This window comes from Thermobia domestica, chromosome 2 (assembly GCF_964235325.1).
Source record: "Thermobia domestica chromosome 2, izTheDome1.hap1.1, whole genome shotgun sequence".
In the NCBI taxonomy this organism is placed as follows: Eukaryota; Metazoa; Arthropoda; class Insecta; order Zygentoma; family Lepismatidae; genus Thermobia; species Thermobia domestica.
This window is the reverse complement of record NC_137455.1, coordinates 165,189,371-165,209,621: the sequence shown is the minus strand read 5'-3', so window position 1 is coordinate 165,209,621 and position 20,251 is coordinate 165,189,371. Positions and strand designations below refer to the sequence as shown.

General features: G+C 36.4%; 1 protein-coding gene across 1 annotated transcript in view; it reads left to right on the top strand.

Moving 5' to 3' along the window:
* The first annotated feature begins 14,487 nt into the window (after positions 1-14,487).
* Positions 14,488-20,251, top strand: part of ERp60 (disulfide-isomerase A3) — a 43,621-nt gene continuing 37,857 nt past the window's right edge. The window contains exons 1-2 of the mRNA XM_081747736.1: positions 14,488-14,772; positions 18,394-18,481. Of these exons, the coding sequence (XP_081603862.1) occupies positions 14,627-14,772; positions 18,394-18,481 (234 nt within the window). The 5' untranslated portion in view covers positions 14,488-14,626. The remainder of the gene's footprint in view (positions 14,773-18,393; positions 18,482-20,251) is intronic.

Genomic DNA, 20,251 nt, shown 5'->3' with positions numbered 1-20,251 from the left:
TAGTGAAGGAATTTTCAAAATCGGCGCAGGCAAACATGGAGAAAATGGCATTTTCATGTACCGGTTCAAAATGGGGAAGGAAAAAGGTTCCGCGAGTTTGAACCGCTACGATGTATGTTCACGAATGTCCCCGTCTTCTCAAATTTAGTTAATTACTGTGACACTGAAACATGTGACACAGAGTCACATTGTGGATGACTGCAATCGGCAACCACTGCACATATACTCCTCCCGCCCCACAGTTTGATTATTTCGATCCATTCCTCACGTGCTAACGGCATGGTTCAACATCTGCAAGAAAGAGGTAAATGTAACGTTCAATTGGCAATAGCTTTTCACCAAATTAAGCTGCATGAAATCTGATTGCATATTTGACATACTGAGAAAATTCTAGTCCGTGGCCATATGTATCACATATCCCATCAATTCATAAAAATTTTGAACACAAAATTACGGTCGTCCGTGTGACGTACTCCCAAAAGGCCTAATGTGTATCACCCACCTCACATTCAATGAAACCACATCCGTGTAGAATTTAGAAAGGAACTTCTTATGATGTATACAGGATGTCTCAAACGTTCCCTGACATAGGATAACTCTGTTATTATCAGAGTTACAACAAAATGTAAGAGGAAAAACATCTCGAAATATGACGTTTTCAATCTAAAGTGAACACTTTTTAAAAAAAATCGGACGAGATGTTTGTGCTGTATACTCTTTATGCACCCAATTTTAAATGAAAATGCAACGTTGTCATTTACCTGGACCCACAACATAAGTGAATGAAGTTACTGTTTGAAACGGGGGCTGGCCATCGACATGTTAGCGTAAAAGACAGTAACTTCACTCACTTACGTTGTGGGTCCAGGTAAATGGCAATGTTGCATTTTCATTTCACATTGGACGCATAGCGAGTGTACAGCGCAAACGGGTCATCCGATTTTAAAAATTCCTTCACTTTAGAATGAAAACATTATATTTGGAGACGCTTTCCAAAGTAGTATAATTTAGTTTGTTTAAATTTACAATTTAATACAAGTAGATTCGGATTTATATGCGTAGGATTTTGTATGCATCTAACTAATGAATTCTTTATTTTCATGCTTAACTTAGTGACTTGGCTTTGGACTGCAACTGATTATTGTAACCCATTATTGCTTGAGAAGAAACAAGATATCCGAATCTTCATTTGGAGAAATCAAACGTCTATTGGAAAGCTGGGGATTACAATCATTAATTTCTACATTTCAAGGTGCGTAAATTATATATTCTGTGTTTGTTGTTAAATTACTATTACTATTATTGGGTTTAGAATCAATCAAGCACTTCATGATATTTTATGGGGATCAAGATGGGTGCCGGATAGATAAGTATTTGAGCGTCAGGCTCTTATTTCTTTTCAATTTAATATTTAATCAATGATTATTTTTCTCCCTCATTATTCCACCAAATCGTATTCCAAGATCATATATCCATTTTTGATCGATATATCCATATTTTTGATCTCTTTCATATTTCTATATTTTCGATTTTTGATATTGTTTATATTTCGATATTGCTGTATTTTTCGATATTTCGAACAAGTTTCGATAGTTTGTCAATATCGATTATCTATATCTAAATTCGGATATCCCAAAGCCCTATCAAACCCCCTCCGAAATGAAGTTTTTGGCTATGGACCTGATTAGGGATGCGCACGAGACAAGACGAGACAGAATTTTTGTTACGAAATTCGAGACGAGATAGAGCTCTTCCAATAGAAACGGATCCAGTTTTCGAGACGAGACATAACTTTCGCGGCACCTTTTCGAGAGGAGACAATCTCAAATCTTTTCTCTTGCGCATCCCTACACTTGATCATGAGGTATCACAAAAAAAAAAAAAAAAAAAGTTAATGAGAAATACCGGTAACATGTAAATACAATATAGGTAGCTAAAACATTTTTGTTTTCATTCTTCAGTAATGCATTATTATTAATCTCAGGGGGGCGCGGTGGCTCAGTGGTAGAGTGTTAACCTCCGGTGTTTGGGGTCCCTGGTTCGATCCCAACTCGCGCCGTGTGGACTTTGTAGTGGACAAACACCGTGCTCGTGGGTTTTCTCGGGGTTCTCCCGTTTCCTCCCACTTTCTTCATTCCACCATTTCACTCATTTCTCATTATCTCCGTCTCCTGTAGCCTAACCGGCATAATCGTGGGACGTTAAACTTAAAGATTTCATTTTTTATTAATCTCTGTATTTTATAGTGTATTCTCAAGCTTAAGGTGATGTATAATTAAATTTTGAATTCAGTTAACTTATTTTGTTTCTCAGATTGTTTTTAAAATGTATGTACAAACGTTTATTTTCATTCTTGAGAGTTTAAAGTGACGTATAGTTATTAAACATAGTATTTAATATTGTACTCTTAACGTGGAAGTGATATACAGTTAACTTTTGAATTCAGTTAACATTTTTCTCTCTGAAATTGCTTTAAAAAGTATGTAAAAACTTTTTTATTTTATTTCTTGAGTGCTAAAAGTGATGCAAAGTTATTAAGCTTACTACTTTATATTGTATTCTTAACCCTAAACTGATACACAGTGCGTTTTTGAATAAATTATGTCAAGTTATTTGAGTGACGAACACTGGTAGAAAATCCTGACTACTACTGGAACATTTTGATTTTAAGGTGACGACTACTGGTGCAAGGATTTTAAAATATTGTTTTTCCTCCAACGGCTACTCCTTTTTTAATTCTAACTACATGGTCATTATAGGAAGGATCAGTGAGTCTTTCCAACTATGGTACAGCTCCGACAGATTCACGATGCTCAGAGAAGAGACAAAATAGTATGTTTTCAACCTTAAAGTGAGAACCACTGGCGTTTTTACCCTGCTATGCAAAAGTAAGTGAGTACTCCAATGGAGTTCCAATGCGGTACTTAATTTCTGCGTTTTAGATATATGGAAATACATGTCTCTAAAATGTAAAGAACTGATTTTTTTTTTTTTTTTTTTTTTTACTGAAAACTGCAACTCGGTAAGCCTTATGGATACCGAGGTATGGGAAAATAAACTATAGGTATGTGGGGCTTGCATACTTGACGCTACAATTCGGAAATTGAATTAAAATATGACTAACGGCTATCAAGATGTTGTCAAATAAAGGGAGGACCAACACAGTTAAGGGGTTTTCGTGTTAGATGCTAAAATTTCCGAAATCGGTCATGGAAAGTTAATAAACACCAGTAGCAATTTCATCTTAAAGTAATTAGATATCTTCATGGGGTGTTAGAACATCATGGAGTCTACCAAAATTAAATTTTAAAAGCTTTTGAAAATATAATCTGACATTTGTAAACAGTATTTGAAATATGTATTTACCCAAAACTTCCAGCTAGTACATCTAACATCTGGAGAAACACTGTGAAATAAAAGCTTGAAATTTCGGATACAATTATTGGTCGCAACAAAATTAAATAAGATGGTACTTCTATGGGTTAAATCAGTACCTCAGTACAATTTCGATCGAAAGATTAGTTCAGTCCTAGGTTTTCTTCAGGCAATTCCAAGGGTTCATCGAGCTGTGCAAAAGAATGAAAATTCGCTGTCAATATCTAAGATAGTAAATAAGATATAAGGAATTATATATTTTATGACGTGAAAATAGAGATCTTTATGGATTTGTACTTTTGGGTCTTTCCTAAAAGAAAAAAATTCAGAAAACTACTGTATATACCTTAATAGACAATTCAGTGGGCGGGGACACAGTAGCTTAGTGGTAGGGTATTTAACTAATCTTTTTTTTTTTTTTTTGCAGAAACTATTGGAGTATTCACTTAACCCATAGAAATACGATCATACTTAACTCCCTATTTAATTTTAAAATTAAATAAAAGGAAATATTTCAGTGTAGCGACCCACGATTATGCATTTTAGTCTCAGGGAGATTATGATTAAAGCAAGTGAATGTTGTTGACAGAATTGATGGAATGCAAAGGTGGGAGGAGAGTACCCCGAGAAAACCCACGAATACGATGTCCACTACAAACTGACTTGGCCGTGGATCGAACCAAGAACCCAATACACCAGAGGTAAGCACTCTACCACTAAGCCACTGTGCCTCCGCCCATTTAATTGTCTATTAAGGTATATACGGTTGTTTTCTGAAATTTCTTCTTCTTACAGCAAATACTCAAAAGTACAAATCCATGTGGGTCTCTATTTTTACGACGTCATAAAATACATAATTCCTTATATCTCGCTTGCTATATTAGATATTGACAAAAAATGTTCACTTTATTTCAGAGCCCGATGAACGCTTGGAATTGTCCAAAGAAAATTTAGAGCTGAATTAATCTTTCGATCGAAATTGTACTGATGAGTCTGAGGTTCTCACTTAACCCATATAAGTACCATCTTATTTAACTTTTGTTAGGATCAATAATTGTCTTCTGAAATTTCAAGATCTAATACGCTTTTATTGTATGGTGTCTCTCTAGCTGCTAGATGTACTAGCTGGAACTTTTAGGTAAATACATATTTCTAATACTCTTTACAAATGTCAAAATATATTTTACAAAACTTTTAAAATTTAATCTTGGTAGACCCCATGATGTTCTTAAACTCCATGGAAATACCTAATTATTTTAAGATGAAATTGCTACTGATGCTTATTAACTTTACATGATCGGTTTCGGAAATTTTACCACCTAACACGAAAACCCCATAACTATATGGATCCTCCCTTTATTTGACAATATCTTGATAGTCATATTTTAATTAATTTTCTAAATTGTACTGTCTAATATGCAAGCTCCACGTACCTATGGTGTCGCTTTTTATTTCACCATATTTCGGTAACTGTTAGGCGTACCGACTTGCGGTTTCGGTAAACACACACCTCTAACGTTCTTTAAAACGTTATTAAGACATATTTTAGAATATTTAGAAATGAGAGTTCTGGGAATATCATGGTACCCGAAAACCCCCATCAGGGCGTGTGTGTAGTGTATTTAATTGAAACTACTTTTGAGGTTGTTGTAAGCCCTCGTAATTACGTTTCCGAAACTGCACCATCTAGTACGCAAACTCCACAGTTCTGTAGTGTCGCTCTTTATTTTCCCATATCTCGATATCCATAAGGCTTACCGAGTTGAGGTTTTCGGTAAACAGATGTCAGTTCCTTACATTTTAGAGACATATATTTTCATATATCTAAAAAATACAGACATTAGGTACCCCATGGTAGCCCGAACACCATTGAGGTACCCACTTACTTTTGAATGGTAATACATTTTGAGTTGTTGTTCAGCATCAATAAACACTTCATAGTTTTTCTACGTGCAACCCAAAAGTCCATACCTGACCTAACAGATTTTGTCCATTTAATCTCAAAAATGTTAAGATACTTTGTATTGTTAAGTACAACCAAATTAAGCACACTGAATATAACATTTTAAATATTTTCTGATTTTTGTTGCAGGTATTTCGTGCATCAAACCAGGATTCTGCTTGAAAGACAGTCAAAAGAAGCAGTGTAGGTTGTGGCTAAAAGTACGCCCTTTCTGAAGACAGACTCAGTTGTACTTACATTATTTTGTACGAATATATAACCCTAATAAAGATACTGTACTACAAATTATTTCTTTCTTCCATAAATTATAATAAAATATTATCTCTGTTTAAAGAAAATGATTGTTAATGTTAAGTCATTTTAATTCTTTTTCTCTGTAATAAGAACATTATCCCTAGCAATATTTTTTATCTTTGTGCTATTGCGATTGGATAAAGTAAAATTCTATACGAAGCACTATTATTTCAGACATGCATTAATAACTAATGTATTGTTCTGTATGTAAGACAATGTGTATACTGAACATGTCTAGCGAAGGTGTTGTTTTAATACAGAATCTATAACTCAGCTTTTCAGTAGTCAACTTTATTGGGAATCCGAAGAAAGAAGTTAAAAAAAAAAAAAAAAAAAAAGAAAAATGTTGGACTTACCAGCGTGTGTGTGTTCGAATTCTGGACTAATCCAAATTATCCAGAGAAATCATTATATATTTCTTTGTTGCTATTTCAGATGTATCCTTTATCCAAGTCGTATGAAACGGAGACTTCATACATCGCTATACTTTGTATGAACTATGTTCCGTATTTACTTAATCACTTTGTAACTTTCTCTAGTGTTGACAAGGCCGCAGGTGTCAATAGTTTAGTGTTTCACTCATGTCACCTTGTGACTAAGGTACGTCCTGTCGGTATATATATGGTACTGGGTTCAATTAGCGATAAAATACATTTTTAGCGTTAAACAAATGCAAAAATCTATACGAAATGAGATACCGTGATCTCTGACTTACGGATAACACCAAGCAACTAATGGTACTGAGTGTGATTGAGTTTACTAATTACTATTTGGCTAAAATCAGTGTTCCTTTATCTATAGTTCTTTTCGTGCTTTGAATTGCAAAGTTTGAAATAACCGTTTTAAATTATTGTGTATATATATCTTCCGAGTAATTCTGAGAATCATTGCTCTTTCTTTAAGCAATGTATGAGACTGTTAAATTGCTCTTTCCTTAAAATGTTGCACTAAGAAGGATGCATCCAGGAAAGTCCAAATTTGCAGAATGTCTATAGCAGGGAAGAATAAATATGTTTAGTCGATGGCTGCACAACGCCTCCGCTGTCACCACGTTGTCACACAGCGAATACAGCGAACGTTTAAGAGTATTCTGCACTTACTATTAGGTATCGGCCTGTGAACTTTGGCGCATCTACCCAGTCTCCTTCTTGGTGTTTCATTTTTAATGGCGAGTACTGAGTAGGAATAATATTGTAAGCGAATGCGTTTCCGGCTGACACCACACTTTTAATTATTGCGACATTTAAAAAAAAAAACTGTTAATTAAAATGTACAGAGAAGTTATTTCTGGAAAATTCTATTCAGGCCTCTTGTGGTAACAACTGCACTTTAGTAGAAGATACTATTAAGGAAAAGAATGAGGTAAAATAATCTTTATATCGTACAAGCAATGGATGATAACAGCTTAATAAATGATTGTACGTAAATCTTGTTTGAGTTTGAATATAGGATTGTATAAGGCTGTGCATTTTGCATTATTATTGAGGTGCTGCAACTAACTAACTGCAAACCATATGATAAATTCTTACAGTAATATATCACATATTGATTTACTCTGTATGGAAACGAAAATAGTTTAATATATGGTTAACCTCCTTTGTGCCAGGGGCGGATCCAGAGGAAACACAAGAGGAAACTTTCTTATTTTATATATAAATAAACCCATCCATAACAAGTTTGGAGCTCTTAAAAGTAGCAGTATTACCGCCGACCGCCCCCCCCAGAAGTCCGTCCTGGATCCACCCCTGCTTTGTGCCCATAATTTTAAAATTAACGCTTGTGTCACTTTTCAACACTTGACTTTGCAGTAGCTTTCCAACGAATTAGCAGGAAGCCCAAACTTATAGGACACCCTGCAGGTAAATACATTTCTTTGGACAGTTTCACTGCTCCAAACTAAGATTTGAAAAGTGTAGTATTGTTAATTTTATTATTATTGGCACAAAGGAGATCAACCATATTTTAAGCTATTTTTGTTTTCATACAGAGTAAAACAATATTTGACAACATTACAGTAAGAATGTATCATGCACTTTGCAGTATGTTGCAGCACTTTAATAATGGTGCACTATACGTACACTCTAGATCCTGCATATGTCCGATCCATACATTACAAGAAGGCAATACGTATTCGATACAGGTAAAATCTGTATATTTCATATGGACAACCTATTAGCTATATACATCCAATCTATACATTACATATGGCCAACCTGTACGCGACATACGTATAATCTATATGCTGCATGCAGACAGTCTGTAAGCTACATATATGCACTCTGTATGGTGCATACGGATATTCTGTATGCTGTATCTGGACAAGCTGTGTGCGACATAAGGAAAATCTGTATAATACATACGTACAATACGTATACTGTATCTAGTCGTACGTATGGGGCACAAGTACAATATAGATGCTGTCTCGGGGTTGAACGCAAGAAACATACGTACAGAACGTATATTGCATACTTCTTGAAATCATGCTCCGTCCTGATAGTCAGTGTATGTCGTCATTATTAACCCACATGCTACATACGACCCTGACGTCACAAAGCTAGATATTACCTCCGTATATACTTGTTACTGCAGATAACGTCACACGAATGACGTCATTGCACTTGTGCAGACAGTACGTATAATACATACTTTTTCAGCTATACGTTTGCTGCAGGATGTTATATACGGTTGTACGTTAAGTCCAGAAACTACAGGAATTACGAATGTAACCTACGTTTTTAAGTATGCCACCTACATTTTTTTTTCTCAGTGTATGCTTCAATTGGACAATTTCAGTGGACCCCCATTGCCAAAATTTAAGAAGGGTGCAACAATATACCCATGTCTTATGATAGGATATGGACCCCTTGTAATTATAGGATCTCATCAAAGGGGATAAAATGGACCAAAAAAAAAAAAAAACAAACACGTGGTACAACGTTTATATTTTGGCAATTTTTGTACCCCTAAAAGGGAACGATGTAGACCATCCAAATTTATCATGATACATATTGAGGACCTGTACTATAATACCAAATGTTTAAATTGGGCAATTTCCAAAATTTAAGGGGTGGGCCAAGGTACCCCTCCCGGGGTGCACCAATGTACCCATGTCTTATGATAGATAATGGACCCCTATACATAACCATATAACCATATAAGGTAATAGGACCTCATCAAAGGGGGGTAAAATGTACCAAATACCAAATACGTGGTTGTAGTAAAATTTTGGCAATTTTGTACCCCTAAAAGGGAACGAGGTGGACCACCCAAATTTATAGTGATCTATATTAGTGTTCTATACTATAATACCAAATGTTTAAATTGGGCAATTTCCAAAATTAAAGGGGTGGGCCAAGGTGCCCCTACCGGGGGTGCACAAATGTACCTATGTCTTATGATAGGTAATGGACCCCTATACATGACCATATAATCATATAAGGTAATAGGACCTCATCCAAGGAGATAAATTAGGTCGAAAACCAAACACGTGGTACAACGTATTGCTTACGTTTATAGTTTTGGCAATTTTGTACCCCTAGAAGGGAACGAGGTGGACCACCCAAATTTATCATGATACATATTAGGGTCCGGTACTATAATACCCAATGTTGAAATTGGGCAATTTCCAAAATTTAAGGGGTGGGCCATGGTACCCCTCCCAAATTTTTCAAGGGGTGCATTAATATACCCATGTCTTATGAAAGGGAATGGACCCCTGTATACGCCCATATAACTATATAGGGTAATAACACCTCATCCAAGGGGATAAATTAGGTCAAAAACCCCCGAAATTTAAATTTTTGGCAATTTTTTACCCATAAAAGGGAACGACATAGACACCCAATACTGATAGAGGTACATACTATGGTCCTAGGCTACCATACCAAATTTTTAAATTTGGCAATTTCCAAAATTTAAGGGGGGTGGTCCTATGTACCCCTGCCAAAATTTAGGGGGTGGGCCAAGGTACCCCTGCCAAAATTTAGAGGGGGTGGTCCTAGGTACCCCTAGGTCATTGACCCCGGGCCAAGGTCATTGACCTTTGACCTATGACGTCACAAAGGTCGGGGTCAAAGTCCAAATTTTCCTATAGTAACGCAATTACTACTATGGGTTTAGAAGTAAATGCAGAGAAAACTAAATACATGGAAGTGCGTCGGGACCGTAATACGGCAAATTGTGGAGGCGTTAAAATTTTAAATAATACTTTTGATAAAGTGAATACTTTCAAATATTTAGGATCAATATTAACAGATGAAAATCATATTCACGAAGAAATTAAATGTTGACTAAAAGCAGGGAATTCGTGTTAATATTCGGTTCAAAATCTCTTGTCGTCGCGAATTCTGTCGAGGAATTTGAAGCTTAAAATAAAACGATAATCATGCCTGTTGTTCTGTATGGTTGCGAAACATGGTCGCTTACTCAGAGGGAAGAACATAGACTGAAAGTATTTGAGGACAGGATCCTGAGAAGAATATTCGGACCCAAGAGGAACGAGAATGGGGAATGGCGAAAGCTTCATAACGAGGAACTACATAGTTTATACGGTTTACCCAACATTGTTAGGGTCGTCAAGTCTAGGAGGCTTAGGTGGGCAGGTCATGTAGCTAGAATGGAAGAAAGTAGAAACGCTTTCAAAGTCTTGACTGGTAGACCCATAGGAAAACGACCATTAGGAAGACCTAGGCGCAGATGGGAGGGTAATATTAAGATGGATCTCGCAGAGATAGGAATACAAAGTAGAAACTGGATCCAATTAGCTAAGGATAGAAGTCAGTGGAGAGCTTTTGTGAACGCGGCACTAAACCTCCGGGTTCCATAGGCCATAGAGTTAGTTAGTTAGTTAGTTCATTGAAACAAACTTTGAGGATATTGGGTGCGAAGCTCCCTATTATAGATCGCACTGTCTCTCTGTATATAACGTCCGACGATAACTTTCCAACGGATTGTCTGAATTTGATGGAACTTACTTCAGAATGTTCCCATTTGTTTTCGTCATACACCTATTGTTTTTGGTTGCCTTACGACAAGGGAACTCCCTTGAATCCGAATATTTGTTTCTAGTTTGAGTGTATTCGATGCTACTGCTATTACTACTACCACTATAATCTTTTACTGTCATTTTTGCATCGGATGTTTAATACGTTTCAGTAGTATAATTTAATCTTTTTCCTTTCTTCTTTGTGGACTCATGGTATTATGTAGATTATGTGAAGTAGGTAGATTTTACACCAAATTATTGATATGTTTAAGAATAGTTTAAAGTTTTACAGCCCAATGAAATTTTAATACAGTCAAAGAAGGTGAATCCTGGGATGGTAACAGAAACATAAAATTTATTAGATTACCAAAGATATCTTTCCACCTAATACTTGCTGTACGTGAATAAAAAACAAGCTAGGCCCGTCCTTCCGCCAGTGTTCGCATTTTCTTTTTGCCACCATCTTGTCTGCCATTTTCTTCTTTGCTGCCATTTTGAAATGCCTACCATCAAGTACCCAAATAATACGTTAACTATTAGAAATCGGGACTTAACACCGTCCTTCTACTTTTAGCGCGACTTTCTATGACCGAATGCTCGTGACGTGTGGACTTTGTGGTGGACAAACACCGTGTTCGTGGGTTTTCTCGGGGTTCTCCCGTTTCCTCCCACTTTCTTCATTCCACTATTTCATTTATTTGTCATCATCACCGTCTCTTTTAGCCTAACCGGCATATTCGTGGGACGTAAAACTTAAAGATTTCATTTAATTTTTTCTATGATGGATTTTTTTTTTTTTTTACCGCTATCTTGAAATGCCTATGACCACGTACAGCAACAATCGGACCTATTCCCCCTCCGATGAAAAGGTCGTAGAAGAATCCTCATTTTTGCCATTTTCGAATATTCCTTTTGGCTCCCGCCAGAGCCCGCACCCCATAAAATTATAAGCTTGTAACCTGTAAGTGACTAAGATCAGTAATCGTGCAAGGAATCACTCGATTCGGTTCACCAGTTTAGAATATTCGTGCGATTATACTTCATCACTCTCCCGTTGCCTCGATTTTCATTTGACCACCATCTTGAAATGAAGTGGTGCGATTGACAAACTTTTGCCGTGCCAGTCTGTGGCACTAACTTCGCGTGTGCAAAAGTGTATTACTCTATATCTAGTGATCTTTACATGGCACAGACATAGCCACACACACACACGCGGCGCGAGCCGTTACATTAGCCGGTTCCTTGTTATAGAGCAGACTTAGGGACAGAAAAAAATGAGTCAGAGTGGACGGCTCGACGCTATAAGGTTTGAATCGGAACCATCTTCTCTTTTTTAAGCCATGTTAACATCTAGCATTCACCCCCCCCCCTTCCATGGGGCGACATTGATAAATTCTAATCCTTTCAAATTACAGGTAAAATATCAATCTGACATTATTAATTTCAGCATTGTTACCGACTTTTCTTGTCAACCTTGCTAGCAAAGGGGGTTACTTTGGTGCGCTGCAAGCTAGGGGTTTTTGATTCCTATATCAGCCAGGCATATACCCTACATTTGTTTTGGCCTCCATTAGTCCCAAGTGTAAGACAGAACACTTCAAAAAAAAAAAAAAAAAAAAAAAAAAAAAAAAAAAAAGATCATAAGATCATGGTTGACAAAATTTGATGACATCGAAAACTTTGGAATACTCGACGAATGAAGTTTCGTAATGGTTAGACAATAACCGAAATGTCAGTAATATTGAAAGTCGATAACACCCAAAGTTTCGAGAATACCAGAAATTTTGTTAATATTCGAAGTTTCGAGTATGCCCGAAATTTCTATAATAATATTTTTTTAAAAAAAATCTCTAAATTTTGATAGTACTAGAATTTTCAAATATCCGAAACTTCGATAATATTCGAACTTTCGATAATACTCGAAACTTCGATAATATTCAGTCTTCCGATAATACCCGAAACTTCGATATTAAAATTTTCGATAATACCCGAAACTTCGATAATTTCAAATGATGACAACTCGATAAATTTTCACTCCCGGTTTGAAAGAAATTTCCCTAATCTAGGGAAATTACATAAGCAAATTTAGCAAAAAGGGGAAAGGGGAATTTTTCGATAAAACGAAAAATCCAGGCAAATTCTCGCACTAACTGACTGACCAATATAAATTCTTAAATTTTTCTTTGTTCTTCAGAAATAGATCAAAACAGTAGCAATAGTTGGTGTACCGAGTCGGATTTAAGATTGATGAGGCCCTAAGCTATTGAAGGTAATGGGGCCCTTGCCCTTTATGTGTCCAGATGTACAACCAGTCTATGGAGAACGTAGGGGCCCTATATACAAAAAGGAGCAAACGAGCCATATTTTAAGGAGCACACTAGCAGAAAAGGGCCTCAGTACTTACATCATAACTGTAGGGGCATATAGGTATAATATTTAATACATATAGGTCTAGTATTGTCACTGTATGTAGGTTTTATTTTATTTGTTTTATCTTACAATATGTTTTGGAATTGTACACCTAATTCTCTTTTCGTTTAATTTTTTGGGGCCCTAAGCTATAGCTTGTTTAGCTCATACGTAAATCCGGCACTGTTGGTTTGTGTGTGTATCTGTTCAACGTATCATAATTTGCCGTAGTTGATGGCTCGCTGGGTGTATTTGTGTATCTTTTTGTTAAAAGAAAGTGAAGGAAAAGGTAAAAACAAAAAAAAACAAAAAAAATAGAAGCAAAAAGCAAATAATTAAATCAAATGTGGTTGGCACTTCCTTTAATAGCTAAATTAGTCTTATCACGTAACTTCTATTATGGGAATTGGACTCTCAACAAGCTAGGGAAAGTTTGAAAAGAAAAGGGAAAAATTTGTATCAGTCGAGGGAAATGTTCTTAAGAAAACCTACGAAAACTGCTCCCAATAGGTTTTCAACCTTACCGAACATCCCTCTGTCAGATACCTAACAAAACATCTATGACGGTACGTCCATCCAAGTAAATTTAAGAAGGTCTCGGCCATCTAGGTCCATGATCTTATATAATGATGCGGACTCGTTTTAAGCAGAGGCGTCATTTAGGGGGGCCAGGAGGGGGCAATTGCCCCCTAAGTTTGAGGAATACATGTACTTTAATCGATTGTCTACTAATATACTAGTACAAAACGTGAAAGTCTTATGTCGATGGTACTCTTGCCCCCCTCAAGCGAAGTGTGAAATGACGCCCCTGGTTTTAAGCAATAGAGTTCGTTTCCTACAACATTAATACTCAAAAGGAACATTTAACTTCAACCAACAACTACTCTGACATTTATCCTTATGATTTAGTATTAGAAAGAATCATCGATACTACTTTTCAAAATTAAAACATCGTTTTATGGTCAAATCATTCTGATCGAAGAGTGTAATATTTGATTGTTTACTTTATTTAGAAGAAAAAAGTAATTCGTTTTATTGTATTTAATAATAGATGTAACGTCTTCATTTACTAAATACGAAAAATTAAGATTTTCAACCATTTATTTTCTTATCTTAGTATTGCATATTATGTTTCTTTCGTTTCACTCAGTTCAAATCATACACTATATATGCAGTATTTCTTGTTCATCTTAAAAATTTAATATCAAAATACAATATACATAAAGAGTACAAGCAATAAAACATATTCTAGCCTTGCAATGAGCTTGTTATCGTTCCTCTTATCTAACATCCTTGAAATTCTCACAATGCTGCTTGAATATTACAATTTCACGTAATATTCCGGTATTGCGAAAAGCTAACACTATTCAATTTTTCCTTATTTAACACGTAGTAACAGCATTTCCCTACAGATGACACCCTCGCATCCTTAGAAACGTCGCTAGCCAATCAACGGACGACAACACAAAGAACTGCAGCGGTCACCGGTCAGGAGAGGCCACGTCTAGCCGGCTGTATTGTAGACAGATGAAGTGTTAGCAGTATTAGAAACGAAGCTGGGGATATAATCACTGTTAGTTTTACTCCTACAAACTTTAGGAATGGCGTTCTCCAATATACTGTTTTTTCTCTCGTTATTTGTAGTAGTTTTCGCTGCAGAATCAGATGTGTTAGTATTCACGGACGATGATTTCTCCACTCGAATAGCAGAGCATGAAACCGTGCTAGTTATGTTCTTTGCTCCCTGGTAAGTTTAATATTTTCAGTAATGAGTACTGCTAACTAAAAGATTAGAAATATATACTTGTAAGGTTATTTTTTGTTTCCTTGTAGTCTCTTTAGTTGTTCAGGTTACTCGTAAAATTGATTTAAATGTCACATGTCTCGATAGTAATCTTTCGATCATTGTAGTCTTCGTCGTCAATATATGTAATGATTTGGGCGGTGGAATTTAAAATTTAAATTCATTCAATGCGGTATAGTTTAAACGTGGTAATTACTGGCATCTGAGTATAAGGTATCACACTAAAGGAGGTTTTCGTAGGTGAATGTCACTTTCAAGGCTGTTATTATGAGTCTATAGAAAATGTGGTTGATCTTTCCAATGCCCGTTCCAGTTGGTATCCTTATGCAGAGATGAGAAATTACACTCAAAATTTGGCTTGTGTATAGCCCGCTCCCCCCAATTCTTTGTCACTGGAATTGTAAGGGTCGTCACTACCACTACTACTACTGATATCCAGAACAGAACCCATCCAACCCCTGCGAGGCTTCTAACCCGTTCCTAGTACTACTACTAATACTATTACTACTATTGCTACTAACTACCACTACCACTACTACTACTACTTATACTGAAGCCGCCTCACCACAAGATTTACATCTTAAGTCTTTATAACATGCGATTCCGATTCATTATGAACTAATATGAATCGTTAGAATCACTATGATTCGTTAAAAATCACTGGGAGGAGCGGGCTATACTCAATCCCAAAATTTTAACAAAAAAATCCAAATTTGCCAAACCCTGAGGTAACCCAACCCTACCCTACTTATCTTTTACCTTATTCTACTATACCCTTCTAAAATGGCTTTATTTATTGATGCGCAGCTGGGAAGTGTAAGATATATATCTGAAAGTACTATTGAGACACAGTATGTAGTTTCATATGGTTTATTCTAAACTACGGCATTAGTGCTGTATCGCCGAACCAATTTCAAAATCTAGGAAGGGTGCCAAACTGTACCGCATTCAGTTATATGTGGTTGGATTAGATTAGGGGCATAAAAGCTACAGTGCAAAAAACAGTGCTAAGTGATCACTTACAAAGCACGAAGGCTATCTAACCGAGTCAGGGCAGGGTGAAGCTGGTGGGCCCGTGCGGTTTGAGGGGGTGCGTCCGAAGGGAGCAGGCGCGTCAGTGACAGTGTGTATATGCATAAGCGAAGGTAGTGGAAACGTGTGGGTTTTGGCAATCACGAGTTTCAATAGCACTTGCGGTTTCATACTAGTAACGCTTCACTTGTAAACATAAGGTAGAGCTTTTGTACACTGTGCAGAAGTACATTGACGTTGAGTTAAAATTCGCTTCAAAACTGGGGCTTGTAAAATTTGCAATTTCAAGATCGTGTACAACAGTTCAACTGTCGCTCGTTATTCGACAGCTAGTTAACAGCCCTTAATAGTTCTATATAACTCACACGTGATACGACACACCCTAGACATACACGCGTCATTTCCACACTGCGTTTCGCGCCACTATATCATAACAAGTGTATCTCTCCGCGAATAGTCCATCCACCTCCACATACGGTGTCACTTACATAAAAAACTTTCTTAACTTTTACTATTCCCCTTACCTGACTTTGCCATCCTTCCTCACAAACTTAAATTCTCCAATTAACCCGATAAATTTCCTAAAATTGGTCCGAGATAAAACACTTAAACATACTTATTCCCTGCGTTTTCGGCGCTGAAACTGTGTGCAGTTGTTGACAGAAAAGGGTCCTTTTATGCATCCATACTGATAAAAGTAGTAAATCGTTAATAGAATTAAAGTTAAAACCCGTTGCAAATTACGTAAGACAGTTATTGTATGTCCACCTGAAATAACTCTGTACGGAGGGATGTAATATGGCCTGGCAAACGCTAAGGATAGGGTTGCCAAAATTAGTGAAATTTAATAAGTTACTGCACACAGAGGGACTGATATTCTCGAACTTATTTGTGACGTATTCTCGAACGAACTATTTTTGTGGGCGTAGTGTGTTAAATGCAATGCTAATCCTATGCTGCTTCAACTGGTTCCGTTTCCCGGTATGTCATAGACAGCGACAATGACTTTACGGAATATTGCCAAGAAATTTTCCTTATTGTACGACATCTGTATGTTGGCGGGAAATACTGGATAAATATTGACATATACTAGAAAGTCAAATGATACAGTGTCCGGCCAAGTGTGAGAATTCCGTATTGTGCCACTCAGGAATACATGGCGACTTAATGTGTTTCGGATTAGTATACGGGTGCACTTTATAATCCAGCTGCACATCGACGAGTAGGACTGTTGTAAAAGTGTATAGTAGAGTAAGGGCAAGGTGCGTCTGTAGAAGTAAGGGCGTTAATGATAGTTAATATGCGTGTAAATACTTTGAATTGTAATTTTAGGCTGTCAAATTAAAATAAGTCACTTTCCTTACTTTAAAATAATACAAAGACATTGCACACACTGATTTTTCTGATGTATTAGTAAATAATTGCATGCAGATTGATAATACGCGTGTAATATGTGTGCAAAAAAGATTTTCTTGCGAAAAATAAGCATCAACTTGTGCTTTTGTTCCAATGAAAGACTGTACACTTTATATTCGTGCAGCATGCCCCGATAACTGTGTATAGATCAGTTAAATGCGTGTTAACTGATATGCTATAGCACTGCTACATGGCTAATAAATGGTGTCTATTCCGCATTAGTGCAGAGCGAAGATTGTGAACCCGGCCGAGGTGTCCATAGGGAGCAGGCGAGAGGCGATGGTGGGTTTACATAAAAACTTATGCAAAAATACGCACAAACTGCTGGTTGACCACTACAAGTAGCAGTTTTGATTGTGCTTGTACGTTTTATTTACAAATACCGTTGTATGGTTTTTGTAGTGTTTCAATGTAACATATTGGAAATAATTCTCGTGACAAAAAGAAATTGACCACAGTTGAGATTGCCCTGCACCTGTAAACATAGTCAGCTCTCTTGTATTGAGCAAAAATACTCCGCTGGTAAAAATTCTTAGTAATGTCTCATACGCAGTCGCTCATTTTAACCATAGTCATCACTTACTATGACAACCAATTTTGAAACTTCACTCTGTGTGGGATGCATATCAGCTAGTTGAAAAGGATCAATATCCTTGCAATAATACTTTGTTTGTGGGGTGGGGAGGCTTATAAGAATCATCAGTAGGCGTAATGATACGAAGTGGCTATGCTAACGTACTATTTTTCTTTGTTCACTGTGTTACTAGAATAAGAGGTACTGCCTGATGTAGTACACGCTTTGCCGTATAGTTTGAAGACTTTTCGATTCGAAAAAAATTACACATCACTTATTGTTACAAGTGGAAGATTGCTGTAAGTTTTTTTTTCTTTCTTTCTTTCTTCGCTCAACGCACGTTATAAACAGTTGCATTAATTTACAACTGCACAGTATCTTTAGCTGTACTAGTCTCCTTGCAGATTGATCAAGTTTGGTGAAGTTACACTTTTTATTCTTTGCATTATTGAAATGTCGGGCCAAATAAATTGAAACTTGTAATTTTAATTCAATGTAGTAATTTAGTAATCCTAGGATTAACTACTTGTTTCTTTACAAAGGTGTGGACATTGTAAGAGACTGAAACCAGAATATGAAAAAGCTGCTGGATTGCTGAAGGACCATGATCCACCAATAGCTTTTGCGAAGGTTTGTTTACTCTTTACTTCTGTTTCGTAGCGTTTCTTGCAAAGAAGTATTAATTGCTCTAATTGTATTTTTGATGTTACTTGGGTAATCTCGTGTTAGTGTTATTAAAAAGTCATCTTTGAAAAGTTTCTTAGTATGTGCATCCACGCTTCTAACAGCTATAGAAACCATTTTATCAAGATAGCTTTCATGTGATTGTTCATGGAAAGCTTATAAAGGAAGATTTAAACTGATTATAGTAGGGTTTTCAAGGTTTCTGACTGGTTTTGCAAAATTTTAATGTTGAAAGTACGGAATTTTGTCGGAGAGCGTGGTCACATGTATTGAACATTATACTTTAGGACACAGACGAAGGTAGGAAAGGGAGATGGTATTACCTGCAGAGTAGTAATGTTAACCTAACAGTCCGTAACCGTAGATGAAAGATCTCTAGCTAAAGCGTTCGAGAGCTTTTTTTCTTCTAATAGTTCGCTTTGCGCTAATTCCGTAGGTCTTACAGGTACTTGAGGTTCAAATTCTCGCGTTTCCAAAGCTGTTTTAAGTTGTTCAAAGGATTACAGAATGTACAAAGTTGTTCCCTAAAGTCACTTCTTGAAATGCCTGTACATAAGTAACCAGCATATTTGCGATATACTTTTCTTTCTTATATTGGCATTGGAAGTGTACCCAACAATACATCAAATCAATATGTTGGATTATGTGAATGATGGTCGTATTAATTTCTCTTAAGTTTTTGCGCAACACCAAGTTTCTCAAGAATGAAGTCTGATATTTGTCTGATTCGACCCACACAAACTTGAATCTGATACACTTGGCTTGATGCAGTCATGCAAGAACTGTCACAATACGATATCACCTTTGAGATCTGGAGTCTGAGGAGCGCAACACTGCAGAGTAAACTTCACATAGGATCGGAATAACGACGAAACTCTTTATTACTTAATATCTTTATAATAAACCCAGTAAAATTTTGTAATGAAAGGTTTAACATGAATCTTGTAGAATCCAACTTTGAGTTGAAAAGTGTTTCGTAGTCAAATGTTGAAAATGTCTTGCATTATCTTTTGGGTTTTATAAATGGAATCGAGCATTGGAAGAATTTGTTCCTACGCTGTACTTAGAAAAGTATCTTGAAATCAGGAGGTAAAATAGTTAACCTGTTTATAAGTGGTTAGTGTCCGTAGCCTCTCGTGGCATGTGGATCAGAAATAGATTAGATCTATCCGACTTTAAACTATAGACGTAATAATACGATTCCACTTAAATATGGTCGTAAAAGCACCCAAAAATAGATATTTAACAATATTTGAGACAGTTTAGGAAAGTATGATGATTCGAACTACAGGAGCGAACTGGGTAGAGTAGTGGTTTTTTGGGATAGCAAAGCGAGGACCGGGTTCGAATCTCGGACCAGTTGTGCATTTCTCACTCTGTATATCAAGTTCGCATGTAAAGGGAATTTGTGTTATTTCGTAAATTTATTAATTATAATTGATTAAACAAAGGATTTGCGCAAAGTTAATTTTTCTTTTGTTTTCAGAAATTTCAAATGTGCATCAAAAATTCACATTTTTAAATACTATTGAAAATTGTCTTTTTCCTTTAGTTTTAAATTTCCATTTATTTTCCAAGACTACGACCTCCATCTTCCTCTTATGAGTGTAACGTAGTATTTCGTGTACCATATTAGGAAAGAGTTCGATTTGAGTTTTAACTTTGGTCGTGTTGATAAGTGGTTAATAAGTAGAAATAATAAAGTTCAACTGGATT